Source organism: Symphalangus syndactylus, chromosome 13 (genome assembly GCF_028878055.3).
Source record: "Symphalangus syndactylus isolate Jambi chromosome 13, NHGRI_mSymSyn1-v2.1_pri, whole genome shotgun sequence".
In the NCBI taxonomy this organism is placed as follows: domain Eukaryota; kingdom Metazoa; phylum Chordata; class Mammalia; order Primates; family Hylobatidae; genus Symphalangus; species Symphalangus syndactylus.
Genome location: NC_072435.2, coordinates 27322549 through 27344148, shown reverse-complemented (window position 1 = coordinate 27344148; position 21600 = coordinate 27322549). Strand labels below are relative to the sequence as shown.

Sequence of the window (21600 nt, the reverse complement as noted above, 5' to 3'; positions counted from 1 at the left end):
ACTATCTCTGCAAAAAGTGAAAAAATTAGCCAGACGTGGTGGTGCACACTTGTAGTCCCAGCTACTCAGGAGGCTGAGGCGGGAGAATTGCCGAGCCTGGGAGGTCGAGCCTGCAGTGAGCTGTGACTGTGCCACTGCGCCCCAGCCTGACATGGCTGGACAAGGTGGCTCATGCCTATAATCCAAGCACTTTGGGAGGCAGAGTTGGGAAGATCACTTGAGCCTAGGAGTTCAAGACCAGCCTGGGCAATATAGTGAGACCCTATCTCTAAAAAAAAAAAAAAAAAAAGAAAGAAAAAAATTACCTAGGTGTGGTGGCACACATCTGTGGTCCCAGCTATGCAGGAGGCTAAGGTGGGATAGTTGCTTGAGCCTGGAGGCCCAGGTTGCAGTAAGCCATAATCATTCCACTGGACTCCAGTGTGACAGCACCAGACCCTGTCAAAAATTTTTTTAAAAAGAGTCCTGAGTGGTGAGTGGCCCTCACACTGCATGACACAGCTATGCCTACGTCTCCGTGTGGCTCCAGCTTTCTAGAACACATCAAGCTTCCCTGACCCATGCCATGCCCTCTGGCCTCTGGCCCTTCACTGAATGCTATTCCCTCTTCTTGAGACGGAGTCTCACTCTGTGGCCCAGGCTGGAGTGAAGTGGCGCGATCTCTACTCACTGCAACCTTCGCCTCCTGGGTTCAAGCAATTCTCCAGCCTCAGCCTCCCCAGTAGCTGGGATTACAGGCACACACCACCATGCCTATATTTTTAGTAGAGATGGGGTTTCACCATGTTGGCCAGGCCGGTCATGAACTCCTGACCTCAGGTGATCTGCCCGCCTCGGCCTCCCAAAGTGCTGGGATTACAGGCGTGAGCTACCGTGCCCGGCCAATTCTCTCTTCTTAGCATGTTTTCTCCACCTTTTCCTGGCAATAACCTGTCCTTCAAGTCTTTGCTTGGACATTACATCCTCCAGGAAACCTTCCCTGAACACCACCCAGCCTCCACCTGCTGTAGTTGGATTACTCATTCTGTCACGTAGGTTCCCACAGCAGGTGTCTCCCTCAACCCACCCTGGACGGGGGCCACCTGGATTGACATTCGTCGTCTCTTCCACTGGACCGTGAGCTCCTTGAGGGGAGGTACGGGACTGACTCATCCCTGTGTCCTGAACAACCACACAGGACCTGGCCCAGAAGAAGCCTTAAGCAAGACTGACCAAATGACTAAATGACTTTATCACACCCACTCCCATTTTACAGATTAGAAAACTGAGGCTCAGAATGGGAAGTTCATTGCTCAACATCAAACATCCAGGAAATGGTGGAGCCTGAATGGGAACTCAGCTTCCAACACGGCAGTGGATGTGGCCCATCCCTTGGTGGCCTGGCTGGGTCTATCTTATGACAGTACAAGGTGAGTGAACTTGGAGGAAATGTTGAGAGCTGGGTGGGGAAAGAAGGGAGGTGTTAGGCTGCGGGGAGTGGAGGGACTTTGAAGAGAAAGAAATTTCTAACCCTACCTCTTCTCTGGTGACCTTCATGGTTTGCCATCTCTGCATACTTTGAATGCTTATTTACTGGATATTTTGCTCCAGATTGACTTGCTCTGCAAAGCTCTTCAATAAATAAATTCTTCTGTCTGGGTGCAGCAGTTCACACCTGTAATCCCAGCACTTTGGAGGTCTGAGGTGGGAGGATTACTTGAGCTCAGGAATTAGAGACCAGCCTGGACAACATAGTGAGACCCCGTCTCTACTAAAAAAAAAAAAAAAAAAAAAAATCAGCATTCATGGTCCCAGCTACTCGAAAGGCTGAGGCAAAAGGATTGTTTGAGCCCAGGAGATTGAGGCTGCAGTGAGCTATGATCATGCCACCACGCTGTAGCCTGGATGATAGAGCAAGACCCTATGTCAAAAAAAGAAAAAAAATTTATAAGGAAACTTCATGAGACTGTAAGCAGAAAAAAGTGCCAGAAGTCATAAACGATAAAAACCAATGCCTGGGCCAGGCACGGTGGCTCATGCCTGTAATCCCAACACTTTGGGAGGTCAAGGCGGGCGGATTGCCTGAGGTCAGGAGTTTGAGGCCAGCCTGGCCAACGTGGTGAAACTTGGTCTCTACTGAAAATACAAAAATTAGCCGGGCATGGTGGCAGGCACCTGTAATCCCGGCTACTCGGGAGGCTGAGGCAGGAGAATCACTTGAACATGGGAGGCAGAGGTTGCAGTGAGCTAAGATCGCGCCATTGCACTCCAGCCTGGGTGACAAGAGCAAGACTTTGTCTCAAAAAAAAGAAAAAAGAAAAAAAGAAAAAACTAAATTAAAACCAATGCCCGCTGAAGGAAGGCTTACCCTGTGCCACAAAATGTTTGAGCACTTTCTGCATATTAACTTATTGAATCTCTGTAATAACCCTAGAAAGTAGGTGCTTTTTCTCCCATTTCAAGGATGAAGGAACAGGGACGGGGGAAGTAATCAGCTTAAAGGAAAATAGCTGTAGGAACTAGAACTGGGATTTGAACCCAAGAAGCCAAGATCCAGAGCTAGTCCCTTAACTACCACACTATACTGCTTACCCAAAGAAAGATGAATTACTTAAAAAAAAAAAAAATCAACATTAGTACCATCTCAATCATTGCAAACCAATCTACCTGTAGCTTGCATGTAGGAGAGCAGAGGGCCAGGGCCAGGGATCTCCAGGCTGACTTAGTGCAAATGCAATGTTCCGTTACTTTTTAGAATTCTAGATTGAATGTTGGAGTGGCTTGCAGAAGAGAAGGAAAATGTTGCTAAAACATCAGGGGAATGACTGGTCGGAAATGTTTGACATTCTTTAAACTTGACAGGCCCAGAAACAGAAGGGGCTGGGGACCTGGACTCCTGGGTCTGAGGGAGGAGGGGTTGGGGGGAGTCTGGACTCCTGGGTCTGAGGGAGGAGGGGTTGGGGGGAGTCTGGACTCCTGGGTCTGAGGGAGGAGGGGTTGGGGGGAGTCTGGACTCCTGGGTCTGAGGGAGGATGGGTTGGGGGGAGTCTGGACTCCTGGGTCTGAGGGAGGATGGGTTGGGGGGAGTCTGGACTCCTGGGTCTGAGGGAGGAGGAGCTGGACGGAGTCTGGACTCCTGGGTCTGAGGGAGGAGGGGCTGGGGGTGGGCTGGTCTCCTGGGTCTGAGGGAGGAGGGGCTGGGGGGAGTCTGGACTCCTGGGTCTGAGGGAGGAGGGGCTGGGGAGAGTCTGAACTCCTGGGTCTGAGGGAGGAGGGGCTTGGGGGTCTGGACTCCTGGGTCTGAAGGGTGGAGTCTGAACTCCTGGGTCTGAAGGAGGAGGGGCTCTGTGGGGGGGCCTGTACTACTGGGTCTGAGGGAGGAGGGGCTGGGAGGGGTCTGGACTCCTGGGTCTGAGGGAGGAGAGGCTGGGGGGAATCTGGACTCCTGGGTCTGAGGGAGGAGGGGCTGGGGACTTGGACTCCTGGGTCTGAGGGAGGAGGGGCTGGGGACCTGGACTCCTGGGTCTGAGGGAGGAGGAGCTGGGGGGAGTCTGAACTCCTGGGTCTGAGGGAGGAGGGGCTGGGGGGGATCTGGACTCCTGGGTCTGAGGGAGGAGGGGCTGGGGACCTGGACTCCTGGGTCTGAGGGAGGAGGGGCTGGGGACCTGGACTCCTGGGTCTGAGGGAGGAGGAGCTGGGGAGAGTCTGGACTCCTGGGTCTGAGGGAGGAGGGGCTGGGGGGAGTCTGGACTCCTGGGTCTGAGGGAGGAGGGGCTGAGGGGTGGAGTCTGAACTCCTGGGTCTGAGGGAGGAGGGGCTGAGGGGTGGAGTCTGGACTCCTGGGTCTGAGGGAGGAGGAGCTGGACAGAGTCTGGACTCCTGGGTCTGAGGGAGGAGGGGCTGGGGAGAGTCTGAACTCCTGGGTCTGAGGGAGGAGGGGCTGGGGGGTCTGGACTCCTGAGTCTGAGGGAGGAGGGGCTGAGGGGTGGAGTCTGAACTCCTGGGTCTGAGGGAGGAGGGGCTGAGGGGTGGAGTCTGAACTCCTGGGTCTGAGGGAGGAGGGGCTCTGTGGGGGGGCCTGTACTCCTGGGTCTGAGGGAGGAGGGGCTCTGTGGGGGGGCCTGTACTCCTGGGTCTGAGGGAGGAGGGGCTGGGGCCTGGACTCCTGGGTCTGAGGGAGGAGGGGCTGGGGAGAGTCTGAACTCCTGGATCTGAGGGAGGAGGGGCTGGGGGGTCTGGACTCCTGGGTCTGAGGGAGGAGGGGCTGAGGGGTGGAGTCTGAACTCCTGGGTCTGAGGGAGGAGGGGCTGGGGGGTCTGGACTCCTGGGTCTGAGGGAGGAGGGGCTGGGGGCCTGGGCTCCTGTGTTTTCTGTGTTAGCCTCCTATATGGGAGAATCAGAATTAGCGGCTGCAGAATTTCTGCAATATGACAGGGCTGGGGCACCTGGGTTAGGAGAGACTCAGAGGGAGATGAGATAAGGAGGGGAAGGATCTGGAGGATGTGGTGGGGAGGGAATTCTGGGAGAAAAACAGGAAGAACAGGCAGGAGGGCGTGTCCTGGGCTGGAGTGGCTCCTCGGTCAGCAGCGTCTGAGGTGTGACCACACAGAGGATCTTTGATGTTAGATGGCTGGGGGTGTGGCCAGGCTCTGAGTCACAGAGGACTCCTCCCTCATCCTACCCCCTTCCCGAGGTTCCTTTCCCTCCCTTCTTGGGGAGCAGGTGCCACCATCTTCCTCCAGCACTGTTTGCTCACTTCTGGCAGACCCCTGTGGGACCCCTGTGTCCTGTCTACCGTCATCCCAATCCCTCTGAAAACCGCCAGCCTCCCTCCTCACTTGTCACTCGTGAGATGCTCAGAAACACTTTCACACCCCTTCCCACGCTGATGAAGTCCTGTTCTCTCCTCCCTCCTCCCCTAATCTCTCTCCTTCTTCCTAATCTTAGGAAGAACCTAAGATTACAGTTACTAGGTCAAAGGCGGTGAATAAGGGTCTCGGTGTACGTTGACCAATGGTCTTCCATAAAGATTGTACGAACGTCCAGTTCCAGTGTTTCAGAGTGCTGGTCTCACTGACTCTTCTCCAGCACTGAGGGTTTTGTGTTTCTTTATTTGTTTTGGTTTTAGGTCTTTACCAATTTGCTTGGTTTATAAACAGGGCATGAGGTTTAAATATATCTTTGAGGAAAGGTAAAGTCAAATATGACTTTATAGGGCATCAGTGTCCTTACTCCTATGCATTTTCTGTTTGAAGTACACAGTTAATTAACTCTTGGTGCGGTGTTAGCGATGCTTTTTCATGGTGTCATTTATCCACTTGGTGAACTTGCAGACTTGAGTGTAGACTCCTGGGTCATTGGGTTGGCCGCAAGGGAAAGTTCCCCAGGACACTAGACCTTGCAGCGTACCTCTGCACACCAACGGTCCCCCTGAGTCACCCTAGAGGGAATAGAGCCGGAGATTAACTTTGGCTTCAGATCAAAGTCCAACTCATTCTCACACATTCCTCGGTTATCGGTCTTTGTCTTGCAGATTATGGACTTCCACCACAGCCAATGAGAAGAGACTCATTGTCTCTGAGGACCAATGGGAGAGCTAGTGCTAGGGACACACTAGGTCCTTTGAAGACACTGGTTTGACCCTTGGCCAATAAGACCAATTGCAGAGAAGGGGTGGGGCTTCCAGGATCAGACCACTCTTTATTTTCCAATGTCAAGGACCCTGCTCCAAGCTAGTGGGAGAAGGAACATCACCTCCAAGGGGTGGATGCATGCCCTGTGGCACAGGAAATGGGGACACGATGGTCTTGGAGACCAGGGTCAAGACCAGTTACATAATTTACAGGGCTTGGTGCAAAACGAAAATGCAGGGCTCTTTGTTCAAAAATTATTAAGAATTTCAAGACAACAACAGGAATGCATTAGACTAAGTTTGAGACCCTTCTGAGCGTGGGGCTCTGTGTCAGTGCAGAGCTTGCACATTCACGAAACTGGCCCTCACCAGGGAAGAAGGGGAACATCCTATTCTCTAGGACAGTCATCTCTCTCCCATCTCCTCTATCCCTAACACTCACCATCCCACATCCCCTGAGAGCTGAAGGTGCAGATGTGAGCAAGGAGGATGGGTGTGGAGAGACAGAGAGAGTTGGAGGTGGAGAAGAAAGAGGGAAAGGAGAGAGAGACAAAGAGAGATAAGGAAGAGGGAAAGGGTATGGGGAGAGAAAGAGACAGAGATATGGAGGTGGAAAAGAAGGAGGGGGAAGAGAGAGAGACAAAGAGATGAGGGAGAGGGGGAGGGTGTGGAAAGAGAAGAGACAGAGAGATGGGGGTGGAGAAGAAAGAGGCAGAAGAGAGAGACAAAGAGAAAGGGAGAGGGGGAAGGTGTGGGGAGAGAGATGGGGCGGGGGTGGGGAGAGGAGAGAGAGACTGGAAAAGAGGAGGAGAATAAAGAGACAGAAAAAAAGACAGAGATGGGGGAGCAGGTGGGAAGAGGAGAGAGACAGAAGAAAGAGAAAGAGAGAGAGACAGAGTAGAAAGGAGGGGGCAAGGAGAGAAGAGGGAGAGAGATGAAGAGAGACAGAGAAGTGGGGGAGAGAAAGAGGAGAGGGCCAGAGAGGAGACAGAGAGAGGAAAAAAGAGACAGCAGCGGGCAGGGAGAGGAGAGAAAGGGAGGGGAGGAGAGAGAGAGAAGCAAGAGAAAGAGGGAGAAGACAGAGAGCAGAGAGGAGGGCGTGGAGAGAGAGCAAGGGAGAGAGAACAAGCTAGCTCAACACAGAGAAAAAACAAAGAGGAAAAGAATGAAATGAAATTGTGCCACAAAGAGAGATGTGGGAAGACTGTTCAGAAACGGAGGGGATGACAAAAGGCCAGGAAGAGGGAACAGAGAGGAGGTGGAGGGAAAGAGTGTTTTCCCCGGGACCAGAGCCAGGGTCAGGTGAGTGAGTCATCAGCTTCAGGCACAAAATCTCAGTAACTGCAATACATAATACTTCAATGCAGTACTTAGCGAAATCAAATGTAATGCATAAAACTGCGTGATGGGCATGGTATCCACATTTTAAATGAAGACAGTGCCAGTACAGCGCTGTGCTGAGCCACGCTGGTGCCTACAGCAAGGGAAAATTCGGTAAGATCCACCTGCTCTTTATTTAAAATGGCGACATTTTGTCCATTGTGGACTTCTGCATGAATTTTTATTTTTAAATATTGCATTATGATTTATCTCAATCATGAGGTTTTCGGTGCCCCCTTAAGGTTTGGGCCTGGGGCCAACACCTCAGTCTCCTTCCCTGGTCCCACCCCCACTTTCTCACCCCTGTTAAACTCTCTGTCCTATCCCCAGGGCCACATCGGCCCCTAAGTAAACTCCCGCCCCTGATCTAGGTAGAAAATGAGGTGAAAAAAGCTGAGGAGGCCAGGCCTGGGGGGAGGGCAAGGCCGGGCTTGGTGCCCAGTCACTGGGGTCAAGCTCTGTCCCTGGGGCATGCAGACAGGGTACCCAGGACTGGGGAGGAATTGGGGGGGAGGGTCTCACATTGCAGGCGTTTTTCTTGGAGTTGGGGATGCCAGCGCACAGCATGGAATTTTCCAGTAAGTCCTTATAAACCTTCGTGCAGTCCTGGGGGGAGATGAGCTTGACATCCACGCACATGAGGTCAGAGGGAAAGGTCACTGCAGGGAGGAGCAGGGAGAGCTGTTAGTCAGAGAGGATGAGGGCGAGGACCAGAAGGGCTGTTGTTCAGTCTCCTGGGTCTGAAGGAGGCGGGGCTGGGGGCCTGGACTCCTGGGTCTGAGGGAGGAGGGCTGGGGGCCTGGACTCCTGGGTCACTGAGGCCACCTACCATCTGGGCTCGTGGTAGTGCCCCAGCCGGAGACAGTACAGGTGGTTCCAGGGGGTTCGCAGCGGGAGGGCAGCCTGACTTTCTTCACCGTGGATGACAGCCTGGCCCGGCTATTGAGCTTCACGAGCATGAGGTCATTAACGTGAGTCTGTGTGGAGTAGCCAGGGTGGCGGAATGACTTCGAGGCCTTGATCCTCTGAGCTTTCCTGTCGCCCAGCGTATCACTGCCCAGGTGCACGGTGTACTCACTGGGAGGAAAGAGTGACATTCACAGATTCAGAAGAGACACTGTGACAGAGAGGGTGTGCAAAGACCTGGGGAACGGGGTGGGGACAGAGACCCAGAGGGAGGGGACAGAGACCCAGAGAGACGAGGGGGGACAGAGACCCAGAGAGAGGAGGGGGGACAGAGACCCAGAGAGAGGGGAACAGAGACCCAGAGAGAGAAGGGGACAGAGATCCAGAGAGAGGGGGACAGAGATCCAGAGAGAGAGGGACAGAGACCCAGAGAGAGGGAGACAGAGAGCCAGGGAGAGAAGGGGACAGAGCCCCAGGGAGAGGGGGACAGAGACCCAGAGAGAGAGGGACAGAGACACAGAGAGGGGAACAAAGATCCAGAGAGAAAGGGGGACAGAGACCCAGACAGAAGGAGACAGAGAGCCAGGGAGAGAGGGGGACAGAGCCCCAGAGAGAGGAGGATAGAGCCGTAGGCACAGAAAGACTGCCCCTCCACCCCCATAGTGAGTTGGAGACGCTGGCACACCTCCAGCAGAGCCTTGGGCAGCACCTACTTCATCTTGCAGTGGGCGGCAGTGAGCACCCAGCGCTCACTGACCAGGACGCCTCCGCAGTGGAGCTGATTGCCACTGAGCAGGGCCACCTGCCATGGGTGGGAGCCTCTTGCACATGGGGCGCCATCAATAATCTTGTCACCCTGGGCTGGATGGAGACATGGAGGAGCATGTGGATAGCTAGCATCAGGGGAAGGCTGAGGCTGCACCTCAGGGATTCCCGGAGTCAGAGATGGAGAGAGACAGACGAAAATGCATGGAGAAATACGGAGAAAGCAAGAGACAGGGATAGAGACAGAGGGAGCCCACTCAGAAACCCAGGAGGCGCATCTCATCGGGGGAACCACAGAGAGACACTGAGCACAGGAGGCAGGGCCTGGAGGGGACAGAGACCCCCCGAGTCAGCAGAAGCAGGAAGAGTGGGGGCTTCAGCCGACAGTCTGGTCCTCCCAGGATGGAAGCTGTTTGAGGAGGGAGGGGTTCTGACTCAGGGACTCCTTGGAGAGGGTCAGTGGGGGCCCCGAAGTGAGGTCAGGCTTCCCAGTCCAGCTTTCACCTTCTTCTCCAGCAGTTTCCAGGGCTAAGGATAGCAGTAGGATCTGCAGGGGCAGGAGAAGGGATCTTGCCATGGTGCCCTGCTGAGCCGCTCAGGGGCTGCCAGGCGAGGAAGGGCCTCTCCTGCTGGAGCTGAGAAGGAGAAAGCATTCAGGCCCAGCCCCTCCTCCCTCAGACCCAGGGGTCCAGACCCTAGCAGCTTCTTCCCTCAGACCCAAGAGTCCAGACCCTAGCACCTTCCTCCCTCAGATCCAGGGGTCCAGACCCTAGCACCTTCCTCCCTCAGACCCAGGGGTCCAGACCCTAGCACCTTCCTCCCTCAGACCCAGGAGTCCAGACCCTCATCGCCCTCCTCCCTCAGACCCAGAAATCCCTCTTTCTCTGGCCTCTCCTTCCTCACACTCAGAAGTCCAGACCCCTAACCTCCTCCTCCCTCATACCCAGGAGTCCAGACCCTAGCACCATCCTCTGTTAGACCCAGAGGTCCAGACCCTCATCGCCCTCCTCCCTCAGACCTAGGAATCCAGGCCCCAGCCACTCCTCCCTCAGACCCAGGAGTCCAGGCCCCCAGCCCCTCCTCCCTCAGACCCAGGAGTCCAGGCCCCCAGCCCCTCCTCCCTCAGACCCAAAATTCCTGTTCTTCAGACCCCTAGAGACCCAGGAATCTAGGCTCCGATCTTGCCCCTCCCTGTGGAACCCAAACTTCTGACTCTCTAGTTCCTTTTTCCCTAAAAGGCCCCAAATTGCAGACTTCCAGGCCCTCACTGCTCAGGACCGGGAGTCCAGGCTGCAGCCCCTACCTCTCGGGAGCAGAGTCAGGCTTGGAGCCAGCATCACCCCCTCCCCTACAGGTGCACCCTTGATGAAGCCTCTTCTCACCTCCAGAGGATCTGATGTGATCCACGTTCGGACTGGGGCTGGCACACAGCTGGGATCCAAGATCTCCAGCCCTCTGCTGGGCCGTCCTCTTATACCACCCCCCACCCCATGCCCGGCCCCAGCGCCCTGGGGTGCAGGCGGAGCCGACTCTGGGACACCCCCGCCTGCATTTGCGGTTCTGGTTATCTGGAACCCCTGACGCAGCGAGAGCAATTGGCACCACTGCACTCTCTCTCCACCCTCCCTCCGAAGGACGGGCGGTGCCCAGCTCCCGCGCCCCCGCAGGTTCTGGTCCCACAGTCCCTCCTGGCTGCTCTCGGGGGAGGGACCCGGTGCGCTGGGTCTGAGGGGCAGGAGCGGGATTCAAGGAGGCGCTGAGCTCAGAGAATAGGCTCTGGCTGGGGTCCTTCTCTGGGGCCGTTTTTTCTTTCTTTCTTTCTTCCCTTCCTTCTTCCCTCCCTCCCTCCGTCCCTCCGTCCCTCCCTCCCTCCTTCCCTCACTCCCTTCCTTCCTTCCTTCCTTCCTGCCTTCCTTCCTTCCTTTCTTTTTTTTTTGGACGGAGTCTCTCTATTGCCAGGCTGGAGTGCTGTGGCGCGATCTCGGCTCACTGCAAGCTCCGCCTCCCGGGTTCAAGCGGTTCTCCTGCCTCAGCCTCCCGAGTACCTGGGATTACAGGCACGCACCACCACTCCCAGCTAATTTTTGTATTTTTAGTAGAGACGGGGTTTCACTATGTTGGCCAGGATGGTCTCGATCTCCTGACCTCATGATCTGCCCGCCTTGGTCCCCCAAAGTGCTGGGATTACAGGGGTGAGCCACTGCGCCCGGCTTATGGGGCCATTTTCTTGCCCTCACCCCCTCTCAGGGGTGGCCTAGACCCTGCATCCTAATTCTGGCCCGCCTGTGAGAACTTGTCCAATCTGATCCCAGTCATGCCTGTAAGCCTGAACGCATTCCCAACTCTAATAGGTGTAAGTTAAAAACAACGCTTTCCCTAACCCCACCCCACTAATATTTGCCATACTTAGGATCTATGTTCTTATGGTCATTTTAATCATGTTATACATAGATTTCTTTGTATATTATGTATTTATAACAAAAATGTCTGTACTTAACATTATCTAATAGAACTTTTTTTAGGGCTTCATTTATTAATTTATGAGGAAACATTTATTTTTCTTTTAACTTTTCAGTTTGGGGGTACACGTGCAGTATATTCAGGTTTGTTGCGTAGGTGAACGTGCGCCATGGGGGTTTGTCACACAGATTATTTAATCACCCAGGTATTAAGCCTAGTACCCATTAGTTATTTTTTTCTGATCCTCTCCTTCCTCCCACTCTCCACCCTCTCATAGGCCCCAATGTGTGTACCCAAAGGAATATAAATCATTCTGTTTAAAGACACGTGGACATGTATGTTCATTGTAGCACTATTGACAATAGCAAACACATGGAATCAACCTAAATGTCCATCAGTGATAGAGTGGATTAAGAAAATGTGGTACATATACACCATGGAATACTACGTAGCCATGAAAAAGAATAAGATCTTACAAGCTAAAGCAGGAACAGAAAACCAGATATGGCATGTTCCTGCTTACAAGTGGGAGCTAAATGATGAGACTGCATGGACACGTAGAGGAGAAGAAACTTTCTTTTTTTTGTTTTTTTTAGATGGAGTCTGGCTCTGTCACCCAGGCTGGAGTGCAATGGCACGATCTAGGCTCACCGCAACCTCTGCCCCCCGTGTTCAAGTGATTCTCCTGCCTCAGCATCCTGAGTAGCTGGATTACAGGCGTGCACCACCATGCCCAACTAATTTTTGTATTTTTAGTAGAGATGGGGTTTCACCATGTTGGTCAAGCTGCTCTCCAACTGCTGACCTCAGGTGATCCACCAGCCTCGGCCTCCCAAAGTACTGCGATTACAGGCCTGAGCCACCGCCCCCAGCCGTGGATTTTTGCTAAATGAGTAGATTATAGCTGCTCTTGCCACAGGGGAGGAAAATGGGTAACTATGTGAGATGATGGATATGTTAATTTGTTCAGCTATAGTAATCATTGTCCTATGTATATACATCGCATATGATCATATTGTACACTTTAAATATATACAATAACATTTATTTTTTAAAAAGAGGAAAACTTTTCCCTCTTAGTACATTTAGATTACTTTTCCTTCCTTCATAATGGTTGTGTAATATTCCATACTATACTTGTATCATGATACATGTCATCTGCCTCAAGTTGAAATACACTCGGATAGTTTTAATAATAATGCCGAGATGAACTTCTTTGTACATTCATCTTTGTTCATTGTATTCATTCAAACAGCATCCATTGAGCATCTACTCTGTGCCAGAAACTATTCAGGCTCTTGGAGACACAGCAGTGATAAAACAGAGAAAAATTCCCATCTTCGTAGAGGCTTTTGTTTTGTACTGTCAGGTCAGTACCAAAATAAGCATATAAAATGTAGACTTTGTTAGGTGGTTGTAAGTGCTATGAGGGAAAATCCAAGCAAGGAAGAGGGTTGGGGAGTTACTGATTCCCTCTATCCTCAAGGATCCCTGAGGTTATAATATCAGGAAGGTTGGCTGGAAAGACCCCACATGAAGGTGATATTTGAGCAAAATCTTGAAGGAGATGGTGGAGGGATCCAGTTGGCTGCTTGAAGGTAGTGAGTTCCAGGCAAAGCAAACAGGCAGGTATGTTAGCCAAGAACCGTATCTGAAGTGCCTTAGCAGACAAACCACTGCAACCAGAACAGAGTGACCAAAGGAAATGGGGGCAGGTGATGAGGCCAGAAATATAACAGGACTCTGATGACACGGGTCTGAAAGGTCTTTGGCTTTTATTTTGAGTAAGACAGGAGCCATTGTTGGACACACTCCTAAAGTTGGAATTGACCTCAGCCTCTAGATTAGATCCCTAAAATGGGATTTATTCCTCCACCCTGGACCTAAACCTTATCTCAATCCTGACCCCTAACTCAATTCTTTTTTTTTTTTTTTTTTGAGATGGAAGTTTGGTCTTATTGCCCAGGCTGGAGTGCAATGGTGCGATCCAGGCTTACTGCAATCTCTGCCTTCCAGGTTCAAGCAATTCTCCTGGCTCAGCCTCCTGAGTAGCTGGGATTATAGGCATGCACCACCACATTCGGCTAATTTTTTTTTTTTTTTTTGGTAGAGATGGGGTTTCTCCATGTTGGTCAGGCTGATCCCGAACTCCCGACCTCAGGTGATCTGCCCACCTCGGCCTCCCAAAGTGCTGGGATTACATGTGTGAGCCACCACGCCTGGCACCCCAACTCAATTCTACATTTGACCCATAATAGTAGACATTATTGTTGTGTACCCAAGCATTCACTCCTTCTGCCTTTCTATCAGAGGCTCCATTTTGTCTGGATAATCTTTATCCTCATCAGGACTATAAGCCTCAATGAACCAAGCATCAAAGCCATATTTTGTTTGCTTAATTAGTTTGAAAATGGACATGTGCTACTCTTCTGGCCAATGAGGAGGAGGGGAAGACCACTGAGGCACTTCTAGGAAAGACTTTCTCATTTTCAAAAAGAGGCACTGAAAGGGGTCTTTTTTCTTCTGCTAGATGGTGTCTTTCCTGGATGCAAATTCTGGAACTGTGGCAGCACTCCAGGGACCACAGAGGGAAGTGACCAGAGGACTAAGTCGAAATACTGCATGTAGCTCACCAGAGAGGTGAGGATCAGCTGGGTCTTTGAAGAAGTCACTGAGCTGTTGAATTAACCAACAATGTTGCCTCTTCATGTCATGACTTTTTCAGATTTCCTTTCTTGGTTAGAGTTGCTTGGTCCTGGTAGCCAAAATCATCTTTATAAGACCTCAATGTTCAATCAGAATCTTGACTCAGATCCCAAATCTGATCCCAAGCCACAAATCCAAATCCAATTCTAACTTGATTCCATATCTTGAAGCCACGTAAATCAACAAAGTCAACCATGCCTCCAGTCTTAGCTCTCTTCCCAGCCCTCATCCCCTATCCCATTTCAGCCCCTATCCCATTTTGGCCATCGTTAATGTGAAGATGACCAATTTAATTTTTAGAATAGTCTTTAAAAAAAAAATTAGTAATTTGGATCCTATAGCTGACTACCTCTCATCTAAATTTAATTTTTTCTTAGTTTTTCTTCTATACTATGCATTTCTTGTTTTTTAAGGAAAAGTTGGTGATTGTTTATGCAATATTTTAACACCAATCCTTTATATATTTAACAAATATGTATTGGGTGGTAGCTATCTACCAGTGAGGACACAATGGTGTGCAAACCTAGATAGTGTGTCTTCCCTTAAGGAGCTGATAGTCTCATATAAAAGAAAGTCAGTCAAATAATTCATAAACAAGTTTAAAATTACAGCTACAAGGCATGCTCTGAAAGAAAGGTGCAAGGTGTTATGAAGGCACTTCCAGAGGGTTTTGACCCAGGAATTGACTATGAGCTGAGATTTGAAAGAATTTTAAACTAGAAGAACTCTTCTACTAACTAGAAGTAGACTGAAAGAAATTTTCTAGTAACTAGGAATAGTAAACTAGAAGAAAATTTCTTCTGGTAACTAGAAGAAAATGGGAGGAGAATGGGGAGTGTGTTGTGTAGAGAAACAGCATGTGCAAAGGCCCAAGGCATTATGGCTGCAGCTCAGAGGCCAGAGGTTAACTGGGACCAGATAATGACGAGCTCTGTATGTCATTGTGAGTCTTGCTATATCCTGTGGATAATGAAGAACTATTTGAACCTTAGTCAGAGAAATAACATAACAAGATTCGTATTTTCAAAACATCAACCTAGCTACCGTATGAAGGCTGGATTTGGGTGGGATGTGAAGATACTGGGCAACCATGGGGGAAGTCATTCTTGTTGTCTAGATGAGGGAAGATGGTGACTGGGATACAGGTGGTTGAAAGGTGGAGACGATGTTAAGTACATGGATTCAAAATGCACTTAGAAGAGAGAATCAACAAGCCTTGGTGATGGATTGAATGAAGGTTCTGTTGAGGTAGTGGGAGATGTTAAGATTTCAAAGTCTCTTGCTCGATGGTCAGTGATGCCATTCATTGAGAAGACATGGTAGATATGGTCAAATGGTTCTGATATGACAAGAAAAGACCTCAGACCCTGACTTCAAGCAGAACCCTAAATCTAACCTTTACTTTGACACAACTCCCAACATGTATTTTGACATAAGCCCCAGCCTTTTTGTTTGTTTGTTTCAATAGCTTTTGGGGTACAAGTGGCTTTTGGTTCCATGGATGTATCCTATAGCGGTGAAGTCTGAGATTTTAGTGCACACATCACCCAAGTAGTGTACATTGTACCCAATATTTATAGTGTTTTATCCCTTATCCTCTTCATACCCTCCCCCTTCTGAGTCTCCAGTGTCCATTATACCACTCGGTATGCCTTTGTGTACCCACTGCTTAGCTCCCACTTACACGTGAGAACGTAAGGCATTTGGTTTTCCATTCATGAGTTACTTCGCTTAGAATAATGGCCTCCAACTCCATCCAAGTTGCTTCAAAAGACATTATTTGATTCTTTCTATGGTTGAGTAGTATTCCGTGGTGCATACACATCACATTTTCTTTATCCATTCATCAGTTGATGGGCACTTACTTTGGTTCCATATCTTTGCAATTGTGAATTGTACTGCGATAAACATATGTGTATATGTGTCTTTTTGATATAGTGACTTCTTTTCCTTTGGGTAGGTACCCAGTAGTGGGATTGCTGGATTGAATTGTAGATCTACTTTTAGTTGTTTGAGAAATCGCCATACTGTTTTCCATAGAGGTTGTACTACTTTACATTCCCACCAGCAGTGTATAAGTGTTCCCTTTTCATCACATCCATGCCAACATCTGTTGTTTTTTTGACCCTTTAGTAAGCCCCAGTCTTAACCCCAAACCTTAATCTGTACCCAATCCTGAACCTCAAATTCTGCTTTATCTTTGATCAGCCCCAGTTTGTATCACAACCAACAACCTAAATCTTGACTGAGTTCTTGACTCCAAATATCAACTCAGGCTAGGATCCAGACCTCAATCGACCTTAACCCTCCTGACCCTTGACCTGAACCCTGAACCTTTAGCCATAAGCCAAACTCAACCTTGACCTGAGCAGTGAATGTCACCATAGCCTGAGTATCAAGCCTGCCCCGGGATAATTCAGACATTAGTCTCCATTCTCATCATATTCTAGGAAGCCCACATTCATATCCTCCCCCATGAACCCATTCCCTCACATCCAACACCAATTCTAACACTCTCACCCCAGTCCCACCCCTATTCTCGTCCTCAACCCAATTGCTACCTAAAATCCCATTCTCATTTCCATCCCCAATTCTTTTCCCAGTTCCATTTTTATTTCTCCAGCTCCCCACACAACTTTGACTCTTCATTTTGCAAAAACTCTAAAATAAAGTCTGCCGACTAATATCTTGCTAACATTGATGCTATACTACCTCAACTCAAGCTGAGTCCCAAAATCTTCTGAGGCATTTACTCTCATCAAATCCAAAATCAGATCCCAGAACCTGGACATCTAGCCCTGCCCATTGCACAGCAGGACTCTGGTCATGAAAGGTGTCAACATTCCTGACCTGGGCTCCCAAATCAAGGAGAAGCAGACTCCAGCCCAGTTGACCTCACAGCTCCATGACTCAGCAATCTGTATCTTTCCTTCCTGGCTTCTCAAAGAGAGAAATGGTAACAAGACTTCCAGTGTATTATCTACTGCCTGCATCTTCATCCTTAGATTCTCTCCTCCCTCAGTCCTCTGCCTCCTTAGCATCTGTTAGAAAGAGGAAGGAGCCAGGCTACTCTAGAGCCCTGTTATCCACTCCTAAGTCACCAAAACGTCTATCCTCTGCTTTTCATCATCTATCACTCTGTAAATTATATTCCTAATTATTTAACCTGATTTTGTTGCCAAACACTGGTCATCACAAGCAGAGGAAATGTGTGTGGGGTTCTTTTTTTTTTTTTTTTCCAGCACCCCGCCCAGACCGGAGTACCAGACTGGTACTTAAATAAATACTAGTCTGCAAACTTCTGGCATCCACAGGTCCACAGGCCTTAGATTCAATCCTGCCTTGATCCCTGATCTGTTCCACCATGCGGTGTGACAGAAAGAACTAGAAAGAACTTAGACCTTCAACCCAGCTTTGAATCCTGGTTGACTTCGGGTAAGTGACTTCATTTTTCTGAGTCAGACTTTGCCCCTCCCCAACGTGGAAGAGAGTAAAACCTATTTATCGAGGCCAATGGGAGGATTAAATAAAATTATGAATGGGAAATTGATGGGCACATAACAGGCACTGAATTAACATGAGTTCCCTCAGCCTATCACCCATGGAATGAAGAAGCAGCTCCCATTTTTTTTTCCCTACATTTAGTGTGGTGTGTCAGGTGCTTCGCAGACCTCGTCTGTATTCCTCACATCGGTCCAGGTGAGGATTGTCATCCCCATTTTACTTTTATTTTTCGCCCCCTGCCCCATCATCCCCATTTTATAGATGAGAAAACGGAGGTTTAAAAAAGGCTAGATCACTTGAGCAAAGTCACAGAGCTGAGGAGTCAGAAGTGTCAGAATTCAGCCGGGCGTGGTGGCTAAAGCCTGTAATCCCAACACTTTGGGAGGCCGAGATGGGTGGATCACTTGAGGTGAGGAGTTCGAGACCAGCCTGGCCAACATGGTGAAACCCCATCTCTACTAAAAATACAAAAAATTAGCCGGATGTGGTGGCACGTGCCAGCTACTTGGGAGAATCGCTTGAGCCAGGAAGCAGAGGTTGCAGTGAGCCGAGGTTGCACCACTGCACTCCAGCCTGGGTGACAGGGCAAGACTCCATCTCAGGAAAAAAAAAAAAAAGCCAGAATTTGAACATTGGGATTCAAAGGCCTATGGTATCACTACTGCACAAATCCATACTCTGAGAAGGAAATTTCCTTGTTACATCCACATGAACCCTCTGAGTCTCATTTGGTTCAAAACAGACTTGGATCGCCCTTGGCCTATTAATGATGCATACCCCCATGTCAGAGAAAGGCCCATATCCAGGCCCCCTGTGCGCTTTGCATTTAGTCCCGGCACCTGTTGCTAAGTCTCATCCAGACACCCAGCCCCATACCTCCGTCGTCCTCAGACCCATGTCCTGAACCTTTGTTAAATGACTCATCTTCCAACTTATGATCACACCTGAGAACTGGCATCTGACAATCTTGCCAGCTGTGCCCTTCCCTGAGGGATTCTGAACACTGTGACCCTCGTACCTCCTGACTCAGCCCATGGGTTCTGATGACCCATTGTTTCATACTTCCTGGATTCTCTTCCTCCTTCTTTCTTTCTTTTTTTTTTTTTTTGGAGACAGAGTCTCACTCTGTCACCCAGGCTGGAGTGCAATGGTGTGACCTCGGCTCACTGCAACCTCCGCCTCCCGGCAGAACCCCATTTGTTTTGGGAGAGATGCTGCCTTATTTCTTATAGTTCCGGTGAAACTGTCAATTATAGTTCTCCAACTCCACCCACCCACTGAGGTGGAGAAATGACCCAGGCCAAGTCAACAAGATCAGTGTTTTCTCTCTGGCAACAATGATAGATTCAAGGGGTGGGCCCAGTTCAAACTGGACCGATTAGAGTTCCCCCCTGGGATTAATATCAAGATGCCAAGAGAAAGGAGATTTTTGTTTCTGTTAGTAGCTGCTGTGTTCCCTCCATGCCCCTCCTTAGTACCTAAGATTGAGTAAATCAATCCCCAAGTCTTTTCAGGCTTATATTCCATTGGAGAGACATTAAAGTATCTCCTGGATCAGCCTGGCAACATGGTAGAGTCCTGGCTCTACTGAAAAAAAAAAAAAAAAATAGCTGGATGTGGTGGCACATGCCTGTGGTCCCAGCTACTCTGGAGGCTGAGGTGGGAGGATGGCTGAAACCCAGGAGGTAGAAACTGCCTTAAGCATTGTTTGTGCAATGCTCACTGTACTCTAAGCTGGGCGACAGAGTAGGACCTTGTCTCAGAAAAGAAAAAAATCTCCTTGGCTTTGGATGATACTACGAAAGTATCAACTGTGTCAGGTGTGATAACGTAAGTTGGTTATGTTTAAAACGAGTCTCTTTTGGAACGAGGATTGGCAAATGTTTAAAATAAAGGGCCAGAGAGTAAATATTTTAGCTTATGTGGACCAAGAGAGAAAAATGGAAGATATTATGTAGATATTTAATAGCAGGAAAGAAAATAAAATTTCGCAATTTTTAATTGATGAAATTCAAAATGTAGTAATGATAATTTAGTACAAATTTTTTGTTACTATTCCTTATCAAGCTCACGCCTGTAATCCCAGCACTTTCAGAGGCGGAGGCGGGCAGATCACCTGAGGTCGGGAGTTCAAGACCAGCCTGACCAACATAGAGAAACCTTGTCTCTACTGAAAATACAAAAAAATTTTAGCCGGGCGTGATGGTGCATGCTTGTAATCGCAGCTACTCAGGAGGTTGAGGCAGAGAATTGCTTGAGCCCGGGAGGCGGAGGTTGTGGTGGGCCAAGATCACGCCACTGCACTCCAGCCTGGGCGACAAGAGCGAAACTCCATCTCAAAAAAAAAAAAGAAAAAAGAAAAGTATTTTTAGCTCAGGAGATTTGGTCCAACAGCTGTAATTTGCCATCCCCTGTTTTAAAAATGCATAATAAAATATTTAAGAATGAGATGATGTGATGACTGAGATTTGCTTCAAAATATTCCAGCATTAGGGAAGTGTGTGGTGGCAGTATAGGTGAAACAATAATTGGTTTTGCATTAACTTTTTTTTTTTTTTTTTTTGAGACAGGGTCTTACTCTGTTACTGAGGCTGGAGTGCAGTGGCACAATCATAGCTTATTGCAGTTTCAACCTCTCAGGCTCAAGTGATCCTCCCACCTCAGCCTCCTGAGTAGCTGGGACCACAGACGCATGCCACCATGACCGGCTAATTTTTTAATCTTTTGTAGAGATTAGAGTCTCCCTATGTTGCCCAGAGTGGTCTTGAATGCCTGGGCTCAAGCAATCCTCATGCCTCGGCCTTTCAAAGTGTTGGGGTTACAGGCGTGAGCCACTGCACTGGACCTTGCATTCACTATCAAAGTTGGATGGTGGTATATGAAGACACATTATGTTATTCTATTTTGCATGTATTTGAAATTTTCCATAACAAAAATTATATAATAATTCTTTAGAGTTGAGATGTCCCCCCAGAAATGCATCCCTGGCATCGGAAGTTTAATGCCATGCTTGAAAGACTTCCTCAGGATTTCTGGTATGGGGGAACTGTCATAAAGCATCAGGGAGATTGATGAATGCAAGGTATCTCACACACGCACGCCCCTTGTGAAGAATTGCCTTCCCATAGCACTAAGTGGCCATGTTTCATAGCACATAACTCCAAGTAGCCACTGATTGGCTAAGATTTGGTCACCTGACTGGGATGCAATCAAATGATTGGCCATTCAGTGACCAATGATGTGGCTGAAGAAGAAAAGGAGCTAGACGAATCAGATTCTCTTTCATGAGACTATTTTCTGAGAGTTCCTAGTGAAGGACGAGGCGGGGTTTAACTCTGGACTAGATTGAAGACAGCTGGAACAGGGAAAAGGCACAAAAAGCACGTCTCCATAAGATGTGCACACCAGCAGCATGACAGTTTACCACTGCCATGACAGCACCCAGAATTTACCAGCCTTTTTCTAGAAATTTCTGAATAACCCACCCCTTAATTTGCATGTAATTGAAAATGGGACTAAATATGACTACAGAACTGGCCCTGAGCTGCTACTTTGTGCTCAATGCCTATGGGGTAGCCCTGCTCTTCAAGGAGCAGTGCCTCTGCTACTGTGCAGTACTGTTTCAAGAAAAGTCACTAACACCACTGGGTTGCCCTTGAATTATTTCCTGGACAAAGCCAGGAAACCTCCCTGGCTAAGCTCCAGTTTTGGGCTCACCTGGCCTGCACCACCAGGAGAGTGACTATAACCTTGTAATAACTACCCCCTCCACACTCGTCTTTCCCTAAAACATGTTAAGCCTTTGCTTTAATGAAAACTTTCCCAAATGCCCTTTGCTTCACACTTCAATCTGGACACACCACTCATTTCCTTCTACCACAGCAGACACCACCAGATGGCTCTAGGCTGTGAGAAAGAGTTCTATCTGGACTTTTGGGAGCTCTCAAGGTTTTTGACCCGAGTGGTGGTTTCATGGTTGTTCATTTGTGAATATTTAAGCTGTTCATATATTTTCTGCACTCTTTTCCATGCATATCTCCCAATTTTTTTCCCTTTTCTTCTTTTGTCATTTTCTTTAAAATAAAAATAGAGGTGAGGTCTTACATTGTTGCCCAGGCTGGTCTTGAACTCCTGGGCTCAAGTGATCCTCCCACCTCAGCCTGTGAAAGTGCTGGGATTACAAGCATGAGCCACCATACCTGGCACAATTATTATTATTATTAATTAATTAATTATTTAGAGACCGAGTGTCGCTCTTGTTGCCCAGG

At 49.0% G+C, this 21600-nt stretch overlaps 1 protein-coding gene across 1 annotated transcript; it reads right to left on the bottom strand.

Annotated features, from left to right (window-relative positions):
• Positions 1–5070: 5070 nt before the first annotated feature.
• Positions 5071–9279, bottom strand: KLK7 (kallikrein related peptidase 7). Its single transcript, XM_055236767.2, has 5 exons — positions 9167–9279; positions 8611–8758; positions 7821–8068; positions 7514–7650; positions 5071–5419 (listed from the first exon to the last, which is right to left on the bottom strand). Exons 1-5 carry the CDS (start codon positions 9237–9239, stop codon positions 5264–5266), a joined length of 762 nt encoding a protein of 253 aa, XP_055092742.1. The 5' UTR covers positions 9240–9279; the 3' UTR covers positions 5071–5263.
• Between the last annotated feature and the right edge of the window lie 12321 nt (positions 9280–21600).